Source organism: Leptonychotes weddellii, chromosome 6, assembly GCF_054177405.1.
Source record: "Leptonychotes weddellii isolate Sample4059 chromosome 6, ASM5417740v2, whole genome shotgun sequence".
In the NCBI taxonomy this organism is placed as follows: domain Eukaryota; kingdom Metazoa; phylum Chordata; class Mammalia; order Carnivora; family Phocidae; genus Leptonychotes; species Leptonychotes weddellii.
Window position 1 is genome coordinate 95,170,419 of NC_138374.1, and position 25,873 is coordinate 95,196,291.

The following is a 25,873-nucleotide window of genomic DNA, read 5'->3' on the forward strand; positions in this document are numbered from 1 at the left end:
TATAATTCAGATCTGAAAATCTTTGGCTTACTAAATTTTTGTAATAACAGTATTTTGCTGATACAACTAAACATGCATTTCAGGAAATTTTGATGTTCAGCAAATCATATGAAGATGATATTGAAAAAATCATTTGTATATTTCTATTTTTGTAAATTGACTATTTAAATATTGCATACATTATTTTTGTTTTAAAAATACGTATTTTAATACCGTGGGTCCCGTGGGTCACTTAATTCTTTTGGGAAATTGGCATAAAATATGTTGTCAAGAATTCAGATCTAATCATTTCATGGGAAAGGCACAAATTCAATTTGAAATAACTTTTATTCAATGCAAAATATATTTTCTGTTGGCAAAACTAGAGTTTTCTCTAATTTCCTGTCTATATTTTTATAAATAAAATGTGTTACTTGGCTTGAAATCTTAAAATTATTTTTCTGTTGGAAGTTAGAGCAATCTCAAAGTTTTTAAATAAGTTGTTCTTGAACATGTATTCAGTTTTGATTTAAAATAAAGCTAAGATTTGTTATACATTGTGGCAAATATTTACATTTTATAAAACAAACTTTGCCTGTATTTAATCAATATAGTTTTTAAAATAACTAGGGTTGTGGGTACAAATAACCTTCTGCAGTATATTGAGGAAGATGAAACTACATTTATAAATCCCCTTTTACAGTTATGGTAACATTCGTTTTAAAAACTGTATCTGTAGCAATGAGTTGTGCAAAACAATATATATGTAACATTTACATTTTTAGGAACTGAAAAATACAGAGTTCTATGTCATTTAAGTTGGAGACTGTCTCTCTTTCAGTCAATAGGCTTGATCATCATCTGAACTGCTCTCAAGGAGTATGACCCGCCTCGATATTCAGCCCAAAAAATTCCATCTTGGTACTTGCTTCTGTAATGGCCTCCTCTGTACCATACTCCATTTAGGTTAGAATGTGCACAGGCGTTGTACCACCATCCTCCTTTATGAAAGTGGGCACAGTTTCCTTTGAGGAAAAAAATAGAGATATCAAAGTAAAGGATTCTTCTAAGTGTGGTACTCTGCAAACCATCAAAAACTTATGCTGCCTTTGGAACGGTTTAATTTGAGTTTTTCTTACTGGTTTCAGTTACCTTTATCTTTGTGGATTTGTTTCTTCATTCATTCTGTTACTATTCCTGAAGTGTCAACTACTTGAAATATCACTTGAATTGCCTTTATCTTGCCCTTTGCTTGTTTACTACATGCTTTTTTTTTATTAAGTGATTCAATTTTCTGGGTAGCAGGGTAAATAAAACACAAATGGCATTTGTGAGAAAGAGGGAGAGATTGGAGAGATTGGGAAAGAAAGATACAGAGTTGCTAAAAGTAAATTTGGGAAAATTGAATTCTTAAAATAGCACAAAATAATATAAAATAGAATAGCACTCAGGTGGTCAAATGTGTTTCTGTAAATATGGTGAATACTTCAGTTATATCTCTTCCTTTTTTCCTCTTTTGCCATTATAAGATAGGTTAACATAGAGACCTATGTGCTCCTGGCCAAGGTACAGCTGAACAGAAAAATAGATCTGTTTTCAGGAGGGATATCTCTTTATCAGGGCCACAAACCTGGGTTAAAAAGTCAAAAGTAGGGCTTCTAGGTGGCTCAGTTGGTTAAGCATCTGCCTTTGGCTCAGATCTTGATCCCAGAGTCCTGGGATGGAGTCCTGCATCCGGCCCCTTGCTCAGTGAGAAGCCTGCTTCTCCTCCCCCTCTGCCTGCTGCTTTCCCTGCTTGTGCTCTCTCTCTCTCTCTGACAAATAAATAAAATCTTTTTTTAAAAAAGGTAGAAGTATATGAAAATTAATGTTGGGTTGTTTTGTTTTTTTTTTTTTTAGATTTTATTTATTAGAGACTGCATGCACACGAGCAGGAGGGGAGGAGGTGCAGAGGGGGAAGCAAGCAGGCTCCCTACATGGGGCTCAATCCCAGGACCCTGGGATCATGACCTGAGCCGAAGGCAGATGCTTAACCGACTGAGCCACCCAGGCACCCCAATGTTAAGAGTTATTATATCTGGATTGCCTAACTGAGTTTAAAGAGGATATTAATTTCCCCTCTGAATAAAGCTTTTTTGCTCTTCCTACCATATGTTGCAGTCCTACTGTTCCTTCTCATGTGGGTACTAAGAAATGCCTTTTTCAAAGCCATGTCCCCAAATGGCTGGCCTCCTTCACTCCCTTCAGGTCTTTATTCAAATGTTACCTTCTCAAAGTAACCTTTCTCAGGCACTCTGTATAAAATAGCACCCATCTAACCCCCAGCTGCTCATCACTCATTTTTCCCTCACTGGTTTTATTTTTATTAGAGTACTTGTCACCACCTGACAAATCATTTTGTCTCCTAGAGAGTAAGCTCTAGAAGGGCAGGAACTTTTTTTGTTGCTGTATACTTAGCACCTACAACAGTGCCGAGCACGTGGTAGGTATTTAGTTAGTAGTAGTTATGAATTTTAGGCATTAGAGAGTTTTCTTGCCAGGTGAATGAGCTTTTGCTTTGTTCCCCACCCCCAGGTTAGAATGATAGAACTTTGCTTTTCACAGAGTGCATTCACACTTTGGGATTGCCTTATAGAAGAGATACTGACCTTTCAGCAGCTTATGTAACCTATGACTGAGTCCAAAATTACCTTTATGGAAAGATTTTTAGTAGCATATCCTTTAATAGCAAGGTTCTCTGTAATGCATAGCAGTTAGTGGTTCTACAAAGAATGCACATCAGTTTTTTCTTACTCACCTGCATACATATCTTTATCTCTGTCCAGTGTGGTGAACTGTTTACCATTATGCCACATCATGGAGTCCCCTGCATTTCCCTGGTAAGTTCCCAGACGCAGTCTAAAGAATTCACTTTCAGGTTCCAGGCGAAAGCTGCTGTATTCTGCGTAGACTTTTTTGTCACTCCAGTCTTCTAATTCAATCAACAACTTATAATTATCTTGGTTGCTAAGCATATAGATATTTTCCAGTCCAAGCCAATATTCTCCATCAATGTTTCCAAACCCTTTCTGTTAATAAACAAACAGCATGAGGACATAAATAAGTGTAGAGATAGTAAACTTTTTTACGGATAAGTTTTAAATCTTTGATAACGTAACTGTTCACCATTTAAGTGGTAATGTGAACTTCCCTTTTAATAGGTCACCTCATCTTTATAAGCCCCACATAGTCACTTTGTTTTTTTTTGCTTTCTCTTAGTTTGTCTGTGTTTATTTGCACAGCTAGCTTCAAACTTTATGGATAAGAAAAAGGCAAAAGAGAATGAAAATTATTCCTAGCTACTAAAAACATTAACTAGGAACTACCTAAATCCCTGAAAAGGATTCCTGATCTCTCTCATACACAAAGAGCCAAAATTTTTTTCCTGAAAGTATTTATGTAACTGTCCCCTCACCCCAATAGTCAGACAAAAAGGGTAGCTAACATTATTATGATCACTCAATAAAAATGATAGTATTCTGTTGTTAAAACAAATTGTCTTCTTTAGCTCTGTTATAATTAAATAGGAGAAGATATAACAGTAATCTTCAGAGTTCCACCTTGGAAAAATTGCAGACTGTTTTTAAAACAATCAATGAACTCTCCTATTTCAGTAAGCATTCACCATGGCAGGTATGCAGCACAATGTAAGGCTTGGTAAACCTGATCTTAACACTGTGTTTTCAAGAAGGTTGTGTTGTAGGACTATTTTCCCCCTAGTTATTTGTTTAGAAATTTATATAACTTTTGACATGGATGTATTAATGTCTCATTTTTAACTGCCAGTAAAATGTCACCTAGAAGTGAGTAATCACGTGACTTACACAATTTTGAATGAAGAATTGACCGTCTAGAAAATACAATCTCCCCCATCTGCCATCCTTAAACTGGAGGGTGTATACCACTCATAAAATTAGCATGTAAACATCAAAATTATTAACAAAAACTAGTTGCTTACTTTTCCAGCATTACTACAGCATGGCTCTGGTCCTGTATGACAGTCCAGGTGTACGTTACCTCCCAGAAGCACCAGTGTCTGGTGTTAGCAGTTTAAAACACGGGGGATGATTATCAGAGGTAATCAGTCCTAGAGAAAGGGTCATTTTTTGAAGTTCTATGTTCATATTATTGCTTAAATACAGTTGCTGATGGGTACAAACATGGTCATAAAGAAAAAAGCAGCTGTCTTTTTAGAAAATGGAATCAGCAGTAGTCTTTGCTAAGAATTAAATATATGTAAAAATCATCCAGACTGAAAAGGGGCAGTTTAAAGGATATCTTCGGTTTCCCTTTTACCTTTTAATTTTGACCTTAAAACTGGAGATGAGAATTACCTTTTGACAAAGGTAGATAATGAAAAATATATGGGTAGTTATTTTAAAACTGTGTTACTTATTGCACAGAATGGCTACTCTGAAAGAGCTGTATGTTCCACCTCTGAGGTCTCAATCACTGATTTACCTTATAATTTTCCCAATTTCTGAAGAAGTTGACAGAGCCATCTGTTCTTTTCTGAATAACAGTCCAACCCCCAGGATCCAAACTGTTCTCACACCATAACTGTATTGGTCCATTGCTGTTTTCAGGTTTAATCATATAAATCCCACTGACTGAATGTCCAGCTTCTTTTGCATGCTGACAGTCTTTGAATGGTCCTATAATTAAAATATCATTGATTACCAGGAAACTTAATAGGAACAGAGCCATATTAAAATAGTTTTTAATCAAAAGTCTTACCTTTGTATCTTTCTTTACAGATACCACTTTTTATCTATTACATACACCACACCATAAAAGTTAAAGAAACTAAATAAAAGGATTACCCCAGTCCCACTATATGGAAAATTAACTTGTTTCATTTTCCACTGTTCTTGTGAGTTTTTGTCCATATACATAGATTTTTATGTTGTCTTAATTCTGACATGCATAGAAAATTGGATTCTGTCTTTTAACAGAAATTTCTGTGGAACTACAGTCTTCATTCTGGCGCTTTTAGTAGCTGTAATCTAAATTTTTAACACTGATACATCACTGTTTATTCCTTTGTCATTGGATATTGAGGTTTCATCTGATTTTTACTATGATAAAAGTATGCAAAGTGTCGTCTTATTGGCTTCAGGTTTTCAAATAATTAACTTATAAAAATGCTGTGGGATTGATCTACTGGATCAAGAGGGCGTGAACACTTTTATAGCTCTTCATAGTGCCCAGTTTACAGTTTCCAAAATTTGATTTCAGTGGAACACACTAGTCCTTTGAGGTACTTAGTGAAAACGGCCTACCATGGTCAAATAAGTTTTATTATTGCTAAGTATTATATTACCTTTTTGGAAACCCACAGTGTACATGCACGTATGAAAGATTAAGAAGCCCTGAAATAAACCAGAGTTCCCCAAACTTATAGAATCTGTTAGCTTTTTTCCCCCATTCAGCAGTCCGTAAGAATACACTTCAGGAATGTTGGCAAAATGCCTTTCTAAAGAGTTGTATCAATTTATATGACTAACAGTAATTTTCTTATTTAGTCTACACAATGACCCTGTGATAGTTTACAGATGTTCTATAGATGAAACAGTTAACTAGTCTAAGGTCCTTTATCTTAGAAGGTAATAAACCCTAGACTTAAATCCATTTCTTTCTAATCCCAGGGTCCATGCTCTGAGCTGCTGGCTACATTTGCTCTTACGTTGTTTCATAGTTTTATGGAGTCCCTCCCTATTTTTTAATACACGAGTAAGTTCTTCATATCTTTTAAAATGATAAAACATTTTATGAAATCTTTTGTAGAGGATCTGACTCTTGAACTTGTGATTTCCACATTTTTTGGATCTAAAGAAAGATCCTTGTAAGTTTCACTGAACATTCTTTAGTTGCACCATTCTTCAGTGTTTTGATCCTTTAGTTTTTTATAAGCATGTGAAAGTATTAAGTGATTCAGAAATAAGAATTATCCCGCAGATCTTTTAGAACAACAAAAAAAGTGTAGAAATTCCAGTTGTCAAATTTTATATTTTACTAGAAATATTTAAATTATGACATGTGCAACTTTTAGAAATTATGTGAAAATAGAGTTTAGTCAAGTAAAGCTCATTCAAGAAAATCCTCACTATATTGATAATAGGATTGTTGAAATTTTGAGAAATGTGTTATCTATACTGTGCCAATATATACAGGATCCCTTTTGGGGTAATTGGGGAAGGATTCATCTCACTAAATAAATACACAATTGCGTCATTAGAAGGGGGTCTTAGAGACTGAATTCTTCCCTCTAGGTTGGTCCTTGAGGATGGAGACTACTTTTGTTTTTCTTCTGACTTCACATTATCAGTGTTTTAACTGTTAGCGGGCTATCAGTCATTTTTTTAAATTTAAATTTAATTAATTAACATATAATGTATTGTTTCCGGGGTACAGGTCTGTGATTCATCAGTCTTACACAACACCCCAGTGTCCATCACCCAGCCATCCCATCCTCCTCACCCCCCTCCCCTCCAGCAACCCTCAGTCTGCTTCCTAAGATTACTAGTCTCTCACAGTCTGTCTCCCTCTCTGGTTTTGTCTTGTTTCATTTTTTCCTCTTTTCCCCTGTGTTCCTTTGCCTTGTTTCTTAAATTCTGCATATCAGTGAAATCATAAGATAATTGTCTTTCTTTGATTGACTAATTTTGCTTAGCATAATACCCTCTAGTTCCATCTACATCATTGCAAATGGCAAGATTTCATTTTTTTCTATCAATCAGTTTTTAAGTAAATGAATTAATTAACTTGCCTTCATATTTTAAATACAAGGAAATTGAAAACCACACACAAAATCAAGAGATGATCTATTTCTCTAGCCCACATTTTAATGTTTTGTTGATATTTCTCTGTTTCAGACTTTTTAAAATTATAATACAATGACTAAACACTACACAATAGTAAAAAATTTGAGAAACTGTACTTAATGCTGTCTTTCTTGGGTCACATTTATTTTAGGTATTGAATTTTTTAGTTCTAGAGTTTCAATTTGATTTTTTTTTTTTTCTTTAAGTAGACTCCATGCCCAGCATGGAGCCCAACACAGGGCTTGAATTCACAACCCTGAAATCGAGACCTGAGCTGAGATCAAGTCGGGTGCTTAACTGACTGAGCCACCCAGGCGCCCCTCAGTTTGATTCTTTTTTAATAGTTTTTATTTCTCTTCTGCAGTTTCCAGTCTTGGGTTCGTTATGAACGTATCCTTTAAGCTATAATAACTACTTTAAAAATTCTTCTCCCTTCTGTTTCTAGTTTTCTAAGAGTTTTTATCATGATGGGCTTTGGATTTTGTCAAAAGCTTTTTATTTATCTACTGAACTAATAGGGTTTTCTTTTTTTGTTTGTTAATAGGTAAATTCTGTTGATTATTTTTTGATGTTAAACCAACCTTGTATTCCTGGGATAACCTTGACTTGGTCATAGTGTATTATTGTTCTTAAGTATTGCTAGATTTGCTAAAATTTTGTTGAGAATTTATAGTTCTGTATTCATGAGGATATTGGTTAGTCTGTGAAAGCTTATAAATAAGCTGTGATAAATATAAAAATAACATTTTGATATGATAAAAATAACAGAAACGATGATAAAAATAACATTTTGAGCTTATCAGACTGGCCATAAATTAGATCACATTCCATTAAAATTCAACGTGAATTATTTTTTATTATCTACCTTATCAGTTACTGAATCTAAATTACAAAGTATTCAGAACCTTTAACACAGTACTTGGCAGAGTAGTCATCATCAGTAACTTAGTTGCCTCCTTTTCTCCTTTGTTGCTGTCCCTGACACACAGCAGTAGCTCCTTTAGTAAATATATGCTTATTTAATAAATTTAATATGGCGTGGGAGTGAAATAGAAGGAAAAGTGAAGTCTAATTTCCAGGTCCATTCTTAGATTACTTTGTGTGATGCATGGTAATGTAGTCATTTGTTTACTCATACAACTCCTCATGGCAAACACTGTATCTTTTGGTTGTCTATCCACACAGGTGAGGCCCACTTAGACACTCAAATATTTGTTGAACTAAATGATTCCTGGTAGCCACCGTGGTTTCCAGAATTTCCTCAGTTGTACATTATTTTTTCCAGATGTGTCTTTTCTGCATCTGCTATAGGCTAGAAAATTTTAGGGTCAAGGGGTAAAGAAACAACCATAGAGTCAAGTCAACTTGACTATAGTTTTGACAATTTACATTTTATATTTCAGTATATGTTCAGCAGTTGGACTTTCATTAGGTTATTTGAATTGCTGTAAAATGTTTAGAAACATCAAGGTTTTGAATGTTAACAAAGTATTTGTAGAGTAGCATTTGTTTTCTGCTATTTGAAGGCCCTTGGATATTTAAGCAAATTGAAAAGTGCTGGGCTTTCTAAATCCTGGTTTCGTTTGATAAGACTTCATTTTAGGCAAATTTAAAATGATCTTTAATTTTCAACCCACTTGTTTGTGGTGGGCTTCATATTTGCAGTTTGGATGCCTGTTAGACTTAGTTGATCAAAAGGCTTAGGAATATTTAGTTGAAATCCTTTTCCAGAACATGTGTATAAAATTAGTAGTGCTTTTAGCTACTTTTTTCTCCTCAGTAAAGATAATAAATATTAGAATGTAGTATTTGTATTTATTTTTATAAATAAACCATTAACCCGTCTTAGCCAGTGTGTATTGTTGATCTTGGCAGAAATATTTTTTCGTTATTACTTGAATATGTTATTTACTTTCTGCTCCAGAGTTAGATTATAAGACATTCTTATATTAAATGTTTTACTCCTTTTCTCTACTATAAAAATCATTGCCTAATAGGAATTCTTAAATGACTCGTAGAAAAGTAACACCTTTGTTTTTGAGAGGTCAAATTTAACTTGCAGGTTTGCATATTATTAGGAATAAATTAATTGACATGTATCAGAAATTTGTTCATAATGGTGCACATAGGGTATAGACTGGAAGTACCTTTCTTTTAAAATAGGAATTTTATTAACCTTTTTCTTGCATTGAGTAATCTTGAAATAGTCTTCATCTTTGTTGACACGCAATTAGACTCTTCTCAATGCAGGAAACTGGAATTCTGTACATTGAATTTGAAGGACCAGTGTCTCTCTTGCTCAGTTTATTTGATGATTTAAGTCTGTATAGGTATAGGACTAACAAACTCCAGTTAATAGATCTGATTCATAGAAAGAAAAATATTGACCAGTCATGCCACATTATTTCCCAACATGTATTTTTCATTAAGAACCTATATTTTGACCAGAACAGTGGGTTAACAAAATTTCTTTCATACTTTGACTATACCTTTACTGGGAACCATCTTTAACATACCTGTCTTTTTTCTGTAAAGCAACTGTTTAATTGCTTAAGTTAAAAGGTAAAACCTTCCCTTTTTAAAGTCATTTATTTTCTTACTTTGTCCATCCTGTGCTCTTTGTGATAGGAGAAACAGGACAAAAAAGATAATCAGTTTAGAGCTTTCAAATAATTGGCCAGCGAGTAAAATCTTTCTGAGAGGTAAACTTTTTAATTGGGTTGTGAGCTAAGTATAAGATAAATATATTTGACAACATTTCAGAATGGGAAGTTTGAGGTAAATACTTTCTGAAGCAATAATAAATTCTTCTAATAATATGGATTACTATGTTTATTAATCTATAAGTTTCAAATGCAGTTTGCATCCCAAGCTTTAATTTTTAATTACAAGAGTTTATCAATTGTTTCCCATCACTGTAACAAGAGTCCTATTCCAACAGCCCGTTTTTATCTAAGCAGTCTTTAGTTTTTCTTTTTTAAGTGTTAATATAAGTATTCCGCCGAAACCAGTTGTGTCTTTAAAATTTACCAATAAGAAGCCTTATAAATACTTGAAAATTAGCTTATCCACTGAAAAGCATATTAAGTTTCTAATGACTGCTTTTCGGGTTTAACTTTTTAAGGTTACAATTTATGTCCCCATACATGGCATAGCACGGCACATATAGGGAAGGGCACAGAGAAATGGAATAATTGGTGGTCAGACCATACACAAAACATGTTATGTGCGTCACCTCATTTATTCACCACAGCAGTCTTTCTTAAAAAAGAGGCAACAAAAAAGTCTTGCCAAAATCCAAATTTCCTGATACTCAGATCTATGCCCTAACACACTGTGAAGGAACTTTCTCAAGTCCATCCACCTATAAGGAATAAACTTATATTCATAAATATACCATTTGTAAAAGAGTGATTTTTTTTTTTTTTTTATAAAACACTAACCCAAAATGCAGCCACTGAATAACAGTTAAGAATTTTATTGATGGCAATTTGCCAGGCGTGTAGTTACATTCCCATTTTGTTTTTAAGCTAGAAGGGAGGGTAACGTTTCTGGAGGTAATTATTTTTAATCTAACAAAAGTATTGCTTTGTTTGCTTTAAGTTCATAATAAGTTCTTTTGAGGTGCATTTTTCTTATAACCATTTTAAAAGAAAATATAAAATTGTCATTAAAACACCCTTTTAGAAAAATGATGGTAAGATATATATAACAAAGTTTACCAACTTTATCATTTTTAAATGTATAGTTCAGTGGCATTAGTACCTTCTCTTTATTGTACAACCAATCTCCAAAACTCCTTTCATCTTGCAGAACTGAAACCGTCACCAGCGGCCATTCAGCTTTCTATCTCTATGAATTTGGCTTCTCTAGATAACCTCATATTAGTGGAATCATACAGTATTTGACTTTTTCTGACTGGCTAAAACACTTTTAAAATAATACATACACATTATACATTTAGAGACTTTAGTCTTCTAGACCACGTCCCCACACGTACAGTAATACAAACTTCTTGGTGCCAGAGCATCTGTAAGTACAGCAGGACCATCCATCTTTGCCCCTTTTGTGCAAGTACCCAAACAGCTCAGACATATTTTCCAGTCTGATAATAATATAAACACAGATTTTCGCACATTATATATAAAGAAAAGAAAGGGCAAGTTTAATTATTACTTATAGTAATTTATATTTGATAGGAATCATAGAATATTAGAACTAGGACATGATGTTAGAATTGTCCAGTCCAACCAGCACTCCTTATACACATGAGAGAACAGATCCAGACAGGCAAAGTCGCTTCTCCAAGGTTAATAACAAAGGAAACAGGTTTTCTTAATTCTGTGCACTTTCCCTTTTATGTTCGCTAGTGTTCTAATGACCATTCTTATAGTGTAGCTAATTATGTCCTTGAATATCAAAGACCAATATTTATAGAATAAAATAAGTGAAAAGTTAATGTTTACTTATAACAACAAATAAATAGTGAATAACAGAAGTTATGTCTGCCCTTAATTTTTACATTAAGGATTGGTTAATGGGAATATAAACACCATTGTTTTATTAAAACAAAAGTCTGTTTAATGGGACTTTTTTATGCTAAATCCCTAGCATGGGATTTAATTCTGAAATACAAGATTGTTCCTGCACTATAGCTCAATGTATAATAAAATCTAGAACTGATATAGCTCATTTTGTATAAGCATTTTTTAATATATCAGTGTATGAGTATGTGAATAATAATTTCTTCGAGAACTGATGATACCATCCGCTTAAGATTAGCACCCACAGAAAATACTCCATGGTGGTCATCTCCATACCTACATAATTGTACATTCCATCAGTTAAAAAAAAATTCCACACACTTCAGTTGTTTATGTTATATGAATAAACTACTTTGCTGAGAAGTTGTATACATTAAAAGCTTACACAAAACACATACTTTTTAAAAGATCATTAAAAATACATATTTTTTCTTTCTATACCCAGTGGATCATTGTATATACATCTTTCCTTTGAAAATCAAAGGGTGTGAGGATGTTAATAGTGATCATCATTTACCTAACGTAATGGTATTTTAGCCTGTTGTTACTGAGAGTTAGAACAGTATAAATTGAATTAATCCAGTACAGTAGAATGTATTAAAGTACTTTCATGAAGGTCTGTGGAATGAAAACTTTAGGAAGCTCTATAAAAATGTAGTAAGTTAACCCAACATTTATTTAGCATCTGCAAATGAGATACAATATCCATCCACCAGGAAGAAGCTTACATTATAGTTGGAAGGCATTTTACTTAGATGTGTATTTGAGTGCTGTAAGTACATGTAAAGATAACTGATAATTCAACAGGGAATATAAGGAATGTTGTATATATTTTATGTCCCAGAGAAAAGAAATTAATGGAGAAGAGCAATTACTTTAAGCCTGAGGAAGTCAACAAGGGCTCCAAGGAGGAATTGCTACTTTATTTTATTTTATCTGAGCCTTATAATTGATAGGCAGAAAGCATGATAAATATTTCAAAGACAATGAGTTGATTCATTTTATTAAAGCAGATGGTATTTGTGAAGGAAATTAATAGAAGGAAAGTTAAAGAAGTAGGTTTCATTTGAGGAGGATATTCTTACCCAGGCTAAGCAAAATTCACATTTTCTGTGTGTAATGGGGAACCACTGAGCAGAAGTGTGATGTGATCAGAGTAGTAGTTTAAGAAGATAGATCTGTTGCCAAATAGAATATATTTTGATGGAGAGAGAAAATGGAGTTAGACTAGTCAACAAGCTATTATACCATTCCTAATAAGAGTTAACATTTTGAGTGCCAGGCACTGTTCTAAGCACTCCTCAAGTGTCAAATTCTGTAAGGTAAGTACAATTATTATCCTCTTTTTTACAGATGAGGAAACTGAGGTACAGAGCAGTCCCCCCCCCCAAGGTTACAGAGCTATAATAATCCAGAAGTCTCTATCCTCCAGCTGCTGCCATAGATAACTTGGATCTAAGTTAGAGTTCTGGCTCTGAATAGAAATGAGGGACAAGGGGCACCTGGGTGGCTCAGTCGGTTAAGCGTCTGCCTTCGGCTCAGGTCATGATCCCAGGGTCCTGGGATTGAGTCCTGCATCAGGCTCCCTGCTCAGTAGGGAGCCTGCTTCTCCCTCTCTCTCTGCCCCTCCCCCTGTGTGTGCTGTCTCTCCCTCTCTCTCTCTCTCTCTCTCTCAAATAAAATTAAAAAAAAAAAAAAAGAAATGAGGGACAAGTCCATGAAAGACAGAAAAGCAACATGGATAGAACTTAGCTGACTACGTGTGTGGGGCAGGAGGGAAGTAACAGAGATGAGCCAAGCAAATTCAGAAATAGGGAGCAGCATAAATCACAATAGAGAAATCAAAATCAGATGACCCATCAGTCTTACTAATGGAGGTTTATCCTAAGGATATAATCACAGAGAAAGAAAAAGAACAAAGTTATCTTTTAAAATTGCAAGAAAAGTGATTACCATGTTAACAAGAAAGGAAAAAAAGAAAGACTTGAAGGTTATTACCGAAATGTTAACTTCTGTTTATTTCTATTTGGATATTCAGTGAAGCTTTTTTTTTTTTTTAAGATTTTTATTTATTTAAAAGAGAGATAGGATAGAGAGCACAAGTAGGCAGAGAGGCAGGAAGAGGCAGAGGCAGAGGCAGAGGGAGAAGCAGGTTCCCCGCCCGAGTAGGGAGCCCAATGTAGGACTCGATCCTAGGACCCTGGGATCGTGACCTGAGCCGAAGGCAGCCACTTAACCGACTGAGCCACCCAGGTGCCCCTCAGTGAAGTTTTTTAAAAAGCTTATTAGTATTTTCTAGATTTTCTTCAATAAATATGTATTACCTCTATAATAATTATTTCTAAAAGGAAAATGCTAGATTGGGTAAGAGATTATTTTAGGCTTTAGTTATTCATTCACTCATTCCTCAAATATCTATTGTAGTGCTTAAAATACGCTGAGCACAATGTGCCAAAGCTTGATTCTGGCTAGATGTTTGAGGTAGAAAAATGAAAACACAGTTCATTTTCTTCCAGAAGCATTCAGTCTAGCAGGAGACAGACATGCAAACAACCCTAGTGTAATGTGATATAGAAAATGTGTTCAAGGGGCGCCTGGGTGGCTCAGTTGGTTAAGCGACTGCCTTCGGCTCAGGTCATGATCCTGGAGTCCCTGGATCGAGTCCCACATCGGGCTCCCTGCTCAGCAGGGAGTCTGCTTCTCCCTCTGACCCTCCCCCCTCTCATGTGCTCTCTCTCTCATTCTCTCTCTCTCAAATAAATAAATAAAATCTTAAAAAAAAAAAAAAGAAAAGAAAATGTGTTCAAGGCATAGGTAGCAGTTTGGGGAAAGAGCCATCGAGATCTGTTTGTTTGAATCTAGGAATGTGTAACATTTAAGATAATATTTTACTTAAGCCTTGAAATCTGCCAGGTTGACAGATAAGCTGGAAGAAGGCATTTCAGGGGAAGAAGCAGCGCCGTGTGAAGTGATGGTAGAACATCCAGATGTGAACATTCAGCATTGGTTAGAATCAGGAGGGAGAGCTCCAGGCAGGAGGCATTTGAGCAGTGGTGATACTTGGAGCCTTGAAGGTGTGTGAGACCTGTAAAATAGAGAATCTTGAGGAAAACTTTTTAAGCTGTAGAAGAGGAAGAGGATGCAAATGAAGGACCTGGAGAAGTGGGAAGAGTCGGAATATTATGATGTGGAGGCCCAAGAAGAGAGATGTGAATGGTCAGTGGTGTCCATTGCTGCAGAGAGATATTTTATGCTATATGCATTTCCAGTCTTTGTTCTGTTTCTTGTTTAAAATTATTCCATAGTCTATGTGCAGTTTTATTTGCTGCCTTTTCAATAAGTGAATGAACTGTGATTTATTTTTTAATTTTGGGCATTTGGGCTTTTCTTTCCACTCTGAGGAAACAAATCAACCTGTAAAGAATTCAGGAGAATGCTTTATGAGAAAATGGATGCAGGGGTAAAATAAAATATTTAGAAAGTTAGCAGTGAGCTTACCAAACAAACAATGGTGGATTATTCATCTTTGTATTCTGGGCACTTAGATCAGTGATCAATAAGGAAGGAAAGAAGGGAGGAAGGAAGGAAAGAATTAAGAAATAGAGCAACAGATATTAGGATCAATTCTAGGGTTTTTTGATACTGTAGTGAAAACTGGGTATATGATACAAATTGTAGTTTGTTTAGCCTTGGAAAATAGAAGGGATACCTTTTCCTCTTTAAGACTGAGGGCAAGAAGCCATGGGTGTCGTGCAGATGTTTTCAAGATAAGAAAGAACAAGGAACCTCGGACCTGAGGAGACATCTCAGTACAGCAGTAGATGGTGCATTTCTGAGAGTGGAGGTAAGGAGGAAGTATAATTATAGGCTTAAGGAGAGTGAAAGCAAATTTTTAAATGTTCCTTTGAAAGGAGGAGAATGAGAAGAGCAGCAAGAGGTAAACAAAAGGATTGTTGAGCAGCAAGAGGACCTAGCTGGAGGCGGATAGGATGGTTGTAGAGGTTAGAAGTGGATTGTGGACTCATTGCTGTCTTAATGCTAGTAACTTAGATTGTAAGAATTTGGTTGGAAGGCCGTACTTTCCTCACAGAATACACTGTTTTTAGGAACTCTTAGACTCAGAGCTGAGAGGTGTATTTAAGTTCAATTCTTGATTAATAGAAAACAAAAATGTCCATGTATAATTACATCACCAGGATGAAGAGTAAGGGCTTACTATGTGCATTGTTTCATAAACCATAAAACGTATTAACCTCATACTTCCATTTTTAACAGTAAGAGGTAACTTACCTTCATTGATGAAAGTTACTGGTGGTATCTTGAAGGGACTTTTGGTGGGAGAAGTTCCCAGATCAGGTGGTGGCATTAAGTCTCTGGGATAACCTGGGTCCCTCTGTATCTCGTTCCCTCCCAGCAGTCCGGGAGTGTACTGATGACTGTTAGGAATGTGCTGCGGCACCACCTGGACGAGAGGGGGAGCCACATGGGGGTCTTGTCGGGAAAGTATCTTCAAGCACTGTTCTTCCAGTGAGGTGATCATCACAGACTGGTTATTGACGAGATCAGTCAAGGAAGCATATTTTACCTCTAGTTCCCTGTACCTTGTTGCCATCTTCAACATTTCTGTAGTGACATTGAGGATTTTATTTTCCAGCTGGGAAAGTTCAAGTGAATTATCCCTCTTACGGATAATCTCATGTAGTAGTTGCATATAGAGTTGAGTAACACGCGAGTTCATGTTACGGCTTTCTTTTCTCAGCAGCTTTACCTCATTGACAATGTTTCCATCTACATCCACCACCAACTGCAGGACGTCTATCTCCCGCTTCTGCCTGGAGAGCACGTCCTTCAGGTTTTCAAGGTCCATCCTAGTGATCATGTCTTTAATGGTACTTGCATCTTGCCCTTTGGTATTGACACAAATCGGCCCTGTAATTTTTTGTTCAGGTACCAGGAATGTGTATGCACATTTCTTTACTTCCTCTTTACCGTCTGTGGCACGAGGGTATCTCCTCTGGGTTATTTTTTTTATTTTGAACTGGCCGCCTCTGCAGTGTCCAGTGCCCATTAGTAGGAAGAATAGCACACTTAGGATCCAGATAAAAGCTTTCATTTTGAAATGAGGTTGTATGAAGTCTTTTGGAAAACAAACCAATGAAAACATAAATAAATAAGCAAATAAATTAAAAAAGTAGAATAATAAACATGAGCAAAACCCAGGATGTGTCATCTTGCAGTCAAGATGATATTGTTATTAGCTAGTTGTATTATATTGGTGTTAGGAATAATTGTTTATATTTGAGGTGCTCCATTAAAAAATAAACAAAAACTAATAAAACCAGTGTGCTCCAACAGAATTTTCAGCCATGTGGATTACATTGCCTGCACTTTCTAATTTATCGAAAATTGTTAAATATACTATTTCCTTTTAGAATTTTAAAATGTATTACTGGAAAACTACATTAAAGTTCATGTCTTTTCTTAAGTAAAAGAATAATGAAGGGAAAAAGTAAAAAATTCATTTTAACCTAATTTTAAAGTTAATAATATATTAAAAAAAGGCAGGGGGAGAACTGGGTATCTATTGGTGTTACTAAATTGGGCCAGAATTAACGTTACTGATTTGTTAAATTCAACACCATGATGCCTTTGCATTTGTTTAAAATTCAGGTTTCAGAGAATAGCTCTCCAACTACCACCTCATTGTAATGCTTTTTGTTCCTCAGCTCAGTGCCCACTGTGTGCAAAGGCAAAGGGTTAGTGTTCTTGGGTGCTTTGAGACCCTAATAAGACACTTTTCTTACCCTTGAAAAGTTTACTCACTGTCTTAAGACTCTGAAAATGATACACAGTGTTTGTAAAGCATTGATTAAAACATTCTTCCCTAACTAGTATTAAATATTCTATTTATTTTTTTAAGATTTTATTTATTTGAGAGAGTGAGTGAGAAAGAGAGAGAGCACAAACGGGGAGGCAGGCAGAGGGAGAAGCAGGCTCCCCGCTGAGCAAGGAGCCCGATGTGGGACTCGATCCCAGGACCCTGAGCTCATGACCTGAGCCGAAGGCAGATGCTTAACCAGCTGAGCCACCTAGGCGCCCCTCTTCCCTAACTAGTATTAAAGTTAATAGGAGGTGACTTTATTAGCTATTATTTTATATTTATATTATCTGTTTTTAATTAAATTGGCCCTCTATAATAAATATCTTTTTTATCTATCTAATTAAAGACACATTCTTAGATCTCAAACCAGCAAGTTTTGGGATCATATTTTTTGTTTTTGTAGTGTGTCCTTTTGGGATTAGTGACAAGTTTAAGAATGAGAGAATGTTTACAGTCATTTTTGTGGGTAATTGTGTTTTCTAAACCATAATCATGTAAATGCTCTAAGCTTATGTATGATTTAGCAGGTTCACTCATTTTTTTTTAGCAGTTTCATTCTTCTAACAGAGATTCTACCGAACTGTATTGTAGTACAATTTCAATAGTTTTCTGTAACCATTACCAAGGAAAGAAACTCTCTGTAATTGAATATGATTGTTAGAGTTGGAAAGTGCTTTAGAGAACCTCTTTGCACCCAGGTGCCTGTTGAAAGCCAGGGCCACGCAAGTCGGCAGGATTAGAACCAGGTCAGGAATTCAGGTTCCCCGGCTCCTCAGTCAGCGTGGACAGCAGTGGTACGTCTTGCTGGCATGTGCGCTTGGAGTGTTTTTTTTGCTGTGACAGAGAGACCCCTGTCCCTCACTGTACAATTTCTGTAGAAACACCAGTACTCGCTCTAAGAACCAAAGCTGCTTCCTTTCTCACAAGTTACCTCCCTCAGGAGTAGTAGCAGTAGAAAACAGGTAAGACGTGCCACTCCCTCAGCTGCACAAGCAGGCTGCTGGAGCACGTGACCCACCTTCCCCCTCTGATAAACTGCATGCCTGTTCTGTTTTTGAAGGATGGCAGTGGATACACTAAGAACTCTTCTGTCCCACTTTCCACCCAAGTTCTTGTTTTTTTGGTTTGAGAAGATGGGTTCCAAGTTGTTTATGCCTACAACTAATAATAGCAGTGTAGTCATAACAGTAGTTCATACTTACTGGGTGCTTGGCCTTGTTTGAAGCCCCTTTGCATGTATTAAGTCAATTGCTTGTAACTACAGCCCTTTGAGGTAGATTACTACAGTCCTCATTTTCAGTGAAGGACTGGCATCCAGAAATTTAAGTACCTTACCCAGAGAGTCACACAGCTTCTGAGAGGTGGAGCCAGAATTTGAACCTAGGCAAAAGACTCCAGAGTTGATGTTTTTCTTTTTCATTAACCACTACAGCATATGGCAACATATTCTGTCCTGTTTTCTATCACCAATAGCATAACAATCCCTTACATGAATGTAGTGCTTAATGCATGTTAACTATTTGCATTCACAACAACACTGTGAAAGAAAATACTCTTTTTACAAAAAAATAAAGTCCCAGAGAAGCCAAAATTAGCACTCAGATTGGATTCAATTCTTCTACTCCTAACTTTTCCAGACCTGTGATTTTTTTATCCTAGTCATGCTGTAACTGTGGAGGAGCCCTAACTTTGTGCTGCTTGTTTTTCAGTCTTTTCCTGGTTTGTAGGTCGTTACATGGACCCATTACTTATTTTTGAAAAGGTATTTGTGAATCGTTTTTGTTAGGCTCTGATTCCATCATTTTTCAGTCCCAAACTTTTCTGCTGTCATTCCTTTCGCCCTGTATGTATTGTATCAGTTGATAGCTACATATCTAACTTGTGATTAGGAACCCTCCCAAAAAATAAAGGTTCTTAAGATCCATGAAATATGGACTTTTTAACATAGTCATAAAGATGACTGCTACTTTTTAAAACCATGTCTCCTTTGGTGTTTTCAAATAAATGGTGTTTTCAAAGTGGACTGATAATGAAAATAAAGCAAAGAGTGAATGGGGTATGGAAAATTATTTTTCTCTCACTAACATAATCAAGAGAGGAGGAATGAGCACAATAGTATTCCATATTTATATCAGAGGCCTTCTGTTCCTTACTGATAAACAAAAGCACACTTGGATGAGTACTTTTAGTTTTTTGTTTTTATGTTTTGTCTCTGATGTCAAGAGAAAATTTAGACCTTAAGGTCATCTATTTTGTAAGAAAAGGACTTATTGTACTAGAGTTACCAATAAAAGATTCTTGTTATATTTGCAGATTCATGGGATTTAGGTATGGTTTATTTTTAAAACTGGGACGGTAAAATGTACAGTATTTCCCCTACCTAGTGAACTTACTAGTCCTCAGATTCACTCATTTCACTTTAATAATAGAATGGAAATTCTTAGATCATAAAATTATTTAAATCTATGAGATAAGTTACCAAAACAAGGGAAATTCAGCAGCTGTCATGAAACTTCAAGTAGGATTTCATGAACAATATTCTGATTGGAATAGCTTGTATTCCTACCAGACACAGATTTGTATAGGACAACTAAGAACATATAATCCAAGACTGTTATTGTGACTTTACATCAGTGTTTGTCATGAAAGAACAGAGATGTGAAATTAAAATAGCAATAGCTTCACTTTGGTGTGTTCTGCCTTGGCTCTTTGTGGGCTCCTATACGATTAAATTGTAAGATAAATCATTGTGTACCATAAGAGAATCTGACCTAAATATTCAAAGGAGGCAACTAAACGTTTGTTCTTAAATAAATATAATTCCTTTGACCTTATAAAAGTAATGACTTTGTTGTCACCTAAAGAAGAATAAGGAGCCACATTTCTGAAGTAGTAGACTAGCTACGTCATGAGTAAGAACTGGTTTTAAAAATACATTTACTGTTACATTCTCTGAAAACATTCTCTTATTTAATATTTTCCCACCACGTTCTGTTTTAAAAGTGCAAGATCTATAAATCTGTGTTACCTCATAAAACCTTTCTGTATATGTTAAAACTTTCCTAGGTCCCAAGAGAATGTTATAAATTAGTTACAGTATACTTAAGTTTAAATCTGTGTCTTTGCTTGGTTGTTTTTAGAAGAAAAAAGGAAAAAAGAAAAAAAGTTGTCCGTGCTTTGGGTTAATTTTATTGGTACTATTTCTCTTCATAGTTGCTAACACTGCCAGCTAGTAGAGAGAAGAAATAAAAATTAGGAGTTACTTCCTTTCCGATGGTAAATGCATAGAGACATTTAACTGACTATGTCGTGCACTGAAAACAGCATGAGGCAATGACCCTAAATTTATGAAGCATTGAAGATGCCTTAGATACTTCTAGATTGTAATTATGCTCTGGGAAAAGACTTGAGAACAGTCTCACCCCCTCTGAAGGAAGGGATAGGAGTTATCTGTGTGTTTGGGGTTTCAGATTCAGGGCTTGCCTAAGGCTTCAGTAAGAACCGAGGTTTAACGAGATCCTGCACTTTTCACAGCAAGCAGCAGCGGAAAAGAGAGAAATGGTAGAATTGCTTGGACAATTTATCAGTTTCTTTAAATATGTTTAACAGAGATCCTCCCAGGATTTAGAGTTTGAATCTTTAAGGAAAAGACATGAATGTAAAGTTGAAGAAATCTGAGCTCTACAATTATTTGCTTGTTGAAGATTCTTACCATTCAGTGTCTTTAGTTTTTAAAAGAACAGAGGATCCCCAAATCATAAAACACTTAAGTGTCTTTGGTGTTTAACTAGTAATTTTATTTTTAAAAGTTTTCATAATACAGTTAAAGTAGAGCAGTGAAAGAAACCTCTTGTATGATTACCAAAATTATGTCTGTCTAAAAATATTATATATTTTTGGTCTTTTAATCATGTATTTAAGTAATTGTATCTTCTGGGTTCTTATTTTCTACTTTACTGCTGACTGCTTACATAATATTTCTGTCACATTTTATTTTTTTCCTTAGTCCTAATCTGTAAAGTTTTAGGGTTTTTTTTTTTAATGTATCAATAACTTTGCTTTCTTAAGTAATTCTAGGTATAGCAGTTTTAATTTCTGTTACCCAAGTTAAATAACTTACATGTAAACCTGGAAAGTTATTTAAAATCTTGAGTTTTTGCAAGAAATACCACAGATATAGCTTAAATCTTTACAAAAATTTCTGCTTAATATTTGGTTATACTATAATTGAGGAATTGTTGCAAAGCCATTCAGTTAATTTTATATCTTTTTTAGCTGTGTTTTGTAGCTGTACTTTAAGATCTCGAACAGTATACGTGACCTGCCAACACACACACACACACTGGAATTGTGTGGAGAGAAACTCATGTTTACAGCTCTTTTCTTTTGTTTGTAACCCTTTGTTTTTAATCACTGTGTTATAAACCTTACACATTTAATCTGTTACTTGTTAAAATTTCTAGGGTCACTAAAGCACTTATTTTCTGAAACCTAACATGTATGTACCAATGTATAAGCATATATACCAAATATTACTAAATTGAACCTCAAATCATGCATTAATCATCACAAAATACATAATGATCAGTTTTTCACATAGAGGTGCAAAAGAAAAAAAACCTTTTTCAACTAAAATAAATTGTAGTATATTTTTAAATTCTTTGTTTAATAAAAGATTTTGAAATTCCTACAAATGTAAAATTTTGAACATACACAGAATTTTAAAGAAAAATAAAAGAAATATTAAAATACCTTTATGCATCTGTTGATAAAGCAGACCCAGAAACTTGCTGCTCTTATTCTTGCTTTTAAAAAATCAGTGTAGAAGTTTGTTCATCTGTGACTTTAATGGCAATTGCATTTTTGTTTTGGACCGTCAAATCCAAGCAGTAATAAGGACCTTCTTTTTCTTCTTACAACACTAATCAATTGAACTTGACAAGCCACCTATGTAATTTTAAGTAGTATAGTGGAAGTTCTGGTCTGTGGGCTGTCTTTAATCCGGCAGAGAAAGCATTGTGGCTTTGCTCTGACTGCCACATGGAGAAGTGCAGTAACCAGCTGCAGCTGACCCAGATTGTATATACAGCACCCTTGAATAGTGATTCCCTCTTTCTCGGTAAACTCAAGTTCAGCCCACATATTACGTCACCAAAAAATTGCTGGAGACTAGGGGGGAAAATCTCCTCCTTAGGATTTCCTCTCCGTAGCCTTAAATAGGGGTGGGGGTAGTGGGATCAGCAGGAGGCTGAATAGCTCTGAACAAGGAGAGACTGTGTGCAGGTTGAAGGAAGGGCACCATCTGGAAACAAACTATCATAGTTCAGCGGGCAATTATAAAACAAACATTTTAGTCTGCTGGCCAGAGATCTTTTAACTTGAATACTGAAAAAAATAGTACTCAACTTCTCAGAAATAGTAACAGGCTGATAAGGTTTTTTTTGTTACAAAGAACAAGAGTTAGACTTTGTCAGGAGGCAGCCACCTAAATAATGTAATACTCTTTTTAGTGTAGAAGAATTTTTATTTTTTTATTTTTATTTATTTTTTTTTAAAGATTTTATTTATTTGACAGAGCACAAGCAGAGGGAGAGAGAGGCAGAAGCAGGCTCCCTGCTGAGCGAGGAGCCCGATGCGGGACTCAATCCCAGGGCCCTGGGACCATGACCCGGGCTGAAGGCAGCCACTTAACCAACTGAGCCCCCCAGGCGTCCCAGTGTAGAAGAATTTTTAAATGTTTTACTAAGTTGCCATTTCAGAAGGTTTTAAACAGATGTAACTTGATGTTGTGATATATCTTACTCTGTAATGTCTCTTAAGATAAAACTGTTCATATATATAATTACTAAAAATAAATGGAAATCTATATATAAAATTCAGAAATGTAATACTTTAAAAAATTCTGATGTTATATAATGTCACTTCCTCCTATTCTAAAAACATGACCCCTCTTGTCTGAATAAGGTTATTCTTAGTAGTTGATGTTTTGAGATTTAAAAGCAAACATAACCCTGGCCTGAAAAAAGAGAGATCTGCCTCCCCACTGGCTATGTGGATTTAGAAAAGTCTAGAGAGAGAATTAGTAACTGTTCAGTACTAACTGTGCTATTATATTTCATTAAACCCAGAAATGTTGATTAAGTAACTCAATAGCTAATGAAACAAAAATTGGGGCATCTTAACTGATTTGATACTTCACTACTAAGTAGTAGAACTAGGGTTTGAATCTAATTCCAAAGCATTATGCCACTGTCTCTCCTTGGGTTCTGTAATTACTGATTGCTGCTCCTAGGTAAAATTTGGGGAGCTTCTAATTCACGTTGTGCTTTCCCCTCCTTGTTGCCTTAGCTGTTTTTTCTTTCTGATAGATTCTACCATTGTCCCTTTGTTGATCGACACTCTTTATTTAAAGCCCAGTTTCAACCTCTTTCACAGAATCATTTTTTTAAATTCTGTGATATATGTAAGTATACCAGGGGTTGCAAACTCAAGGGCTACAACGACAAATGCTCACAAGAACAAGGGAAGTAATGTTAAGTAAGTGAAATAAACCTGAAGTAAGATAGCAAAGGAAAATGAGAGTTAGGACAAACTGGCATCCTTAAGGTTAATACAGTGGGATCTGCACCCTTCTCAGCTGTACTTCATTGTTGCCAGATCTCCCCATTTTTTAGGAAGAGAAAGTCACTTAGATATTTCCTATGATATTTCCTGGTTTTAGAAACATTGGGACAGGGGCGCCTGGGTGGCTCAGTCGGTTAAGCGGCTGCCTTCGGCTCAGGTCATGTTACCAGGGTCCTGGGAGCGAGCCCCACATAGGGCTCCCTGCTCGGCAGGAAGCCTGCTTCTCCCTTTGCCTGCTTTTACCCCTGCTTATGCTTCTTCTCTGTCTCTCTCTCTCGCTCTCTCTGTCAAATGAATAAATAAAATCTTAAAAAAAAAAACATTGGGACAGATGGAATGCCAGCTTTTGGCTTCTGGTATGTGTTATGTAATACATTACTTGATCATTTAGTATTACTTGATCCTCTTGTATTCACTCTTGTATTCACTTGTATTCACTAATAGCTTAATCTGGGGGGAAAATACAAGATAGTAGTTTTCTCCTAAGCTTTTTTACTTGAGTGGTTTTGAACTTTCTAATTTTAACAATTAGTAATATCACTAACCAAGGTAAGAAGTTGGGATGTAAGGTGTTTTGAGACTAATAATGATTAGTTTGGCATGTTAAATTGAAAATTAAAGTTAAGATTTCAGTTCTAAAGAGAGACTTGGAAAGTCATCGGCAATTAGGTGATGGTTGAGGCTACAGAAATAAGATAATCCAGAAAAAGTACATGCAGAGTGAGATTAATGGTAGAATCATGGAGAACACCAACTTCTAGGGAACGTGAGGAAAAAGGAGAATGGAGGGGGTGTGGGAAGGTCGGAAGGTTCAAGCCAATAGAGCTGGTAAAGCCCCAAGGAACAAAGGGAATGATAAAAAATACTGCTGAGACACTAATAAGCAGCAGGAGGAGACCAAGAGAGATGTTTAAAGATTTAATAATGGGACACCTGGGTGGCTCAGTCATTTAAGACATTAGGACAGGGGTGCCTGGGTGGCGCAGTCAGTTAAGCACCTGCCTTCAGCTAGGTCATGATCCCAGGGTACTGGGATAGAGCCCCGCATCGGGCTCCCTGCTTAGTGGAGAGTCTGCTTTTCCCTCTCTCTCTGCCACTCTCCCTGCTCATTCTCTCTCTCTGTTGAATAAATAAATAAAATCTTTAAAAAATAAATAAGTAAAGATTTAATAATGAACAGGTCCCTCATACCTTTGCTAGAATAAGTTTCAGCAGCAAGATGCAGATTTCAGACTATATATTTTTTTTAAAGATTTTATTCATCTATTTGAGAGAGAGTGCACAAGCAGAGGGAGGGGCAGAGGCAGAGGGATAAGCCTGATGTGGGACTCGATCTCAGGACCCTGGAGTCATGAACTGAGCTGAAGGCAGGCGCTCAACCGACTGAGCCACTCAGGCACCCCAAATTTCAAACTATATAGTGGGTTGAAAAGTGGATAAAATTTAACTGCCAAGTGGATCGGTTTCTGCAATATATTAAGAACTTAGAAATCAATAAGAAAGAGACAACTCAGGGAAAAAATGGATAAAAGACATTTCATAGAAATATAAATGCATAACCTCATTACCAGTCAAGGAAATGAAACTTAAAACACAATATTATTTTATACCTCAAGATTGGCAAAAGTCAAGAAGACTGATATATCAAGTGTAGCACAAGTGTGGATCAGGAGAAACTTACATGCTATCAGTGGCAGTGTGAGTTGATAAAGCTTTAAAAAACAATGTAAAGTTGAACATTAATATACCATATAAATGCCATATCTATCTATCTATCTATCTATCTCCTAGGGAAATTCTTTTATATGTATCCCAGGAGATAATTTGTAAGAATGTCAATAGCAACATGGAGGGAGGGAAGAAGTAACTTAAAAGTCTGTCAAATGAGTAAGTAAATTGTGATACAGTTACATGTTAAGTTATTCTCAATATAAGGAATTACAGCTGATTTAACAATACAAATAACTCCTGGAAACAAAATG

General features: G+C 35.7%; 2 protein-coding genes across 7 annotated transcripts in view; one reads left to right on the forward strand and one right to left on the reverse strand.

The window, feature by feature from the left end:
* The window catches only part of RALGPS2 (Ral GEF with PH domain and SH3 binding motif 2), a 155,333-nt gene that overhangs the window by 91,188 nt on the left and 38,272 nt on the right, over positions 1-25,873 (forward strand). The gene's annotated exons all lie outside the window — the stretch shown is intronic.
* ANGPTL1 (angiopoietin like 1) lies at positions 309-22,470 on the reverse strand. Its single transcript, XM_006734125.3, has 5 exons — positions 22,020-22,470; positions 15,677-16,522; positions 4,480-4,673; positions 2,777-3,047; positions 309-1,004 (listed from the first exon to the last, which is right to left on the reverse strand). Exons 1-5 carry the CDS (start codon positions 22,027-22,029, stop codon positions 817-819), a joined length of 1,509 nt encoding a protein of 502 aa, XP_006734188.2. The 5' UTR covers positions 22,030-22,470; the 3' UTR covers positions 309-816.

Excerpts from the sequence above, each read along its gene's own strand:
- ANGPTL1 (XM_006734125.3), bottom strand. Across the intron at positions 4,674-15,676 it reads AGTAACTTTCATCAATGAAG|GACCATTCAAAGACTGTCAG; the intron begins GTAAGTTACCTC and ends TTTTAATTATAG. Across the intron at positions 1,005-2,776 it reads AGATAAAGATATGTATGCAG|GAAACTGTGCCCACTTTCAT; the intron begins GTGAGTAAGAAA and ends TTTTCCTCAAAG.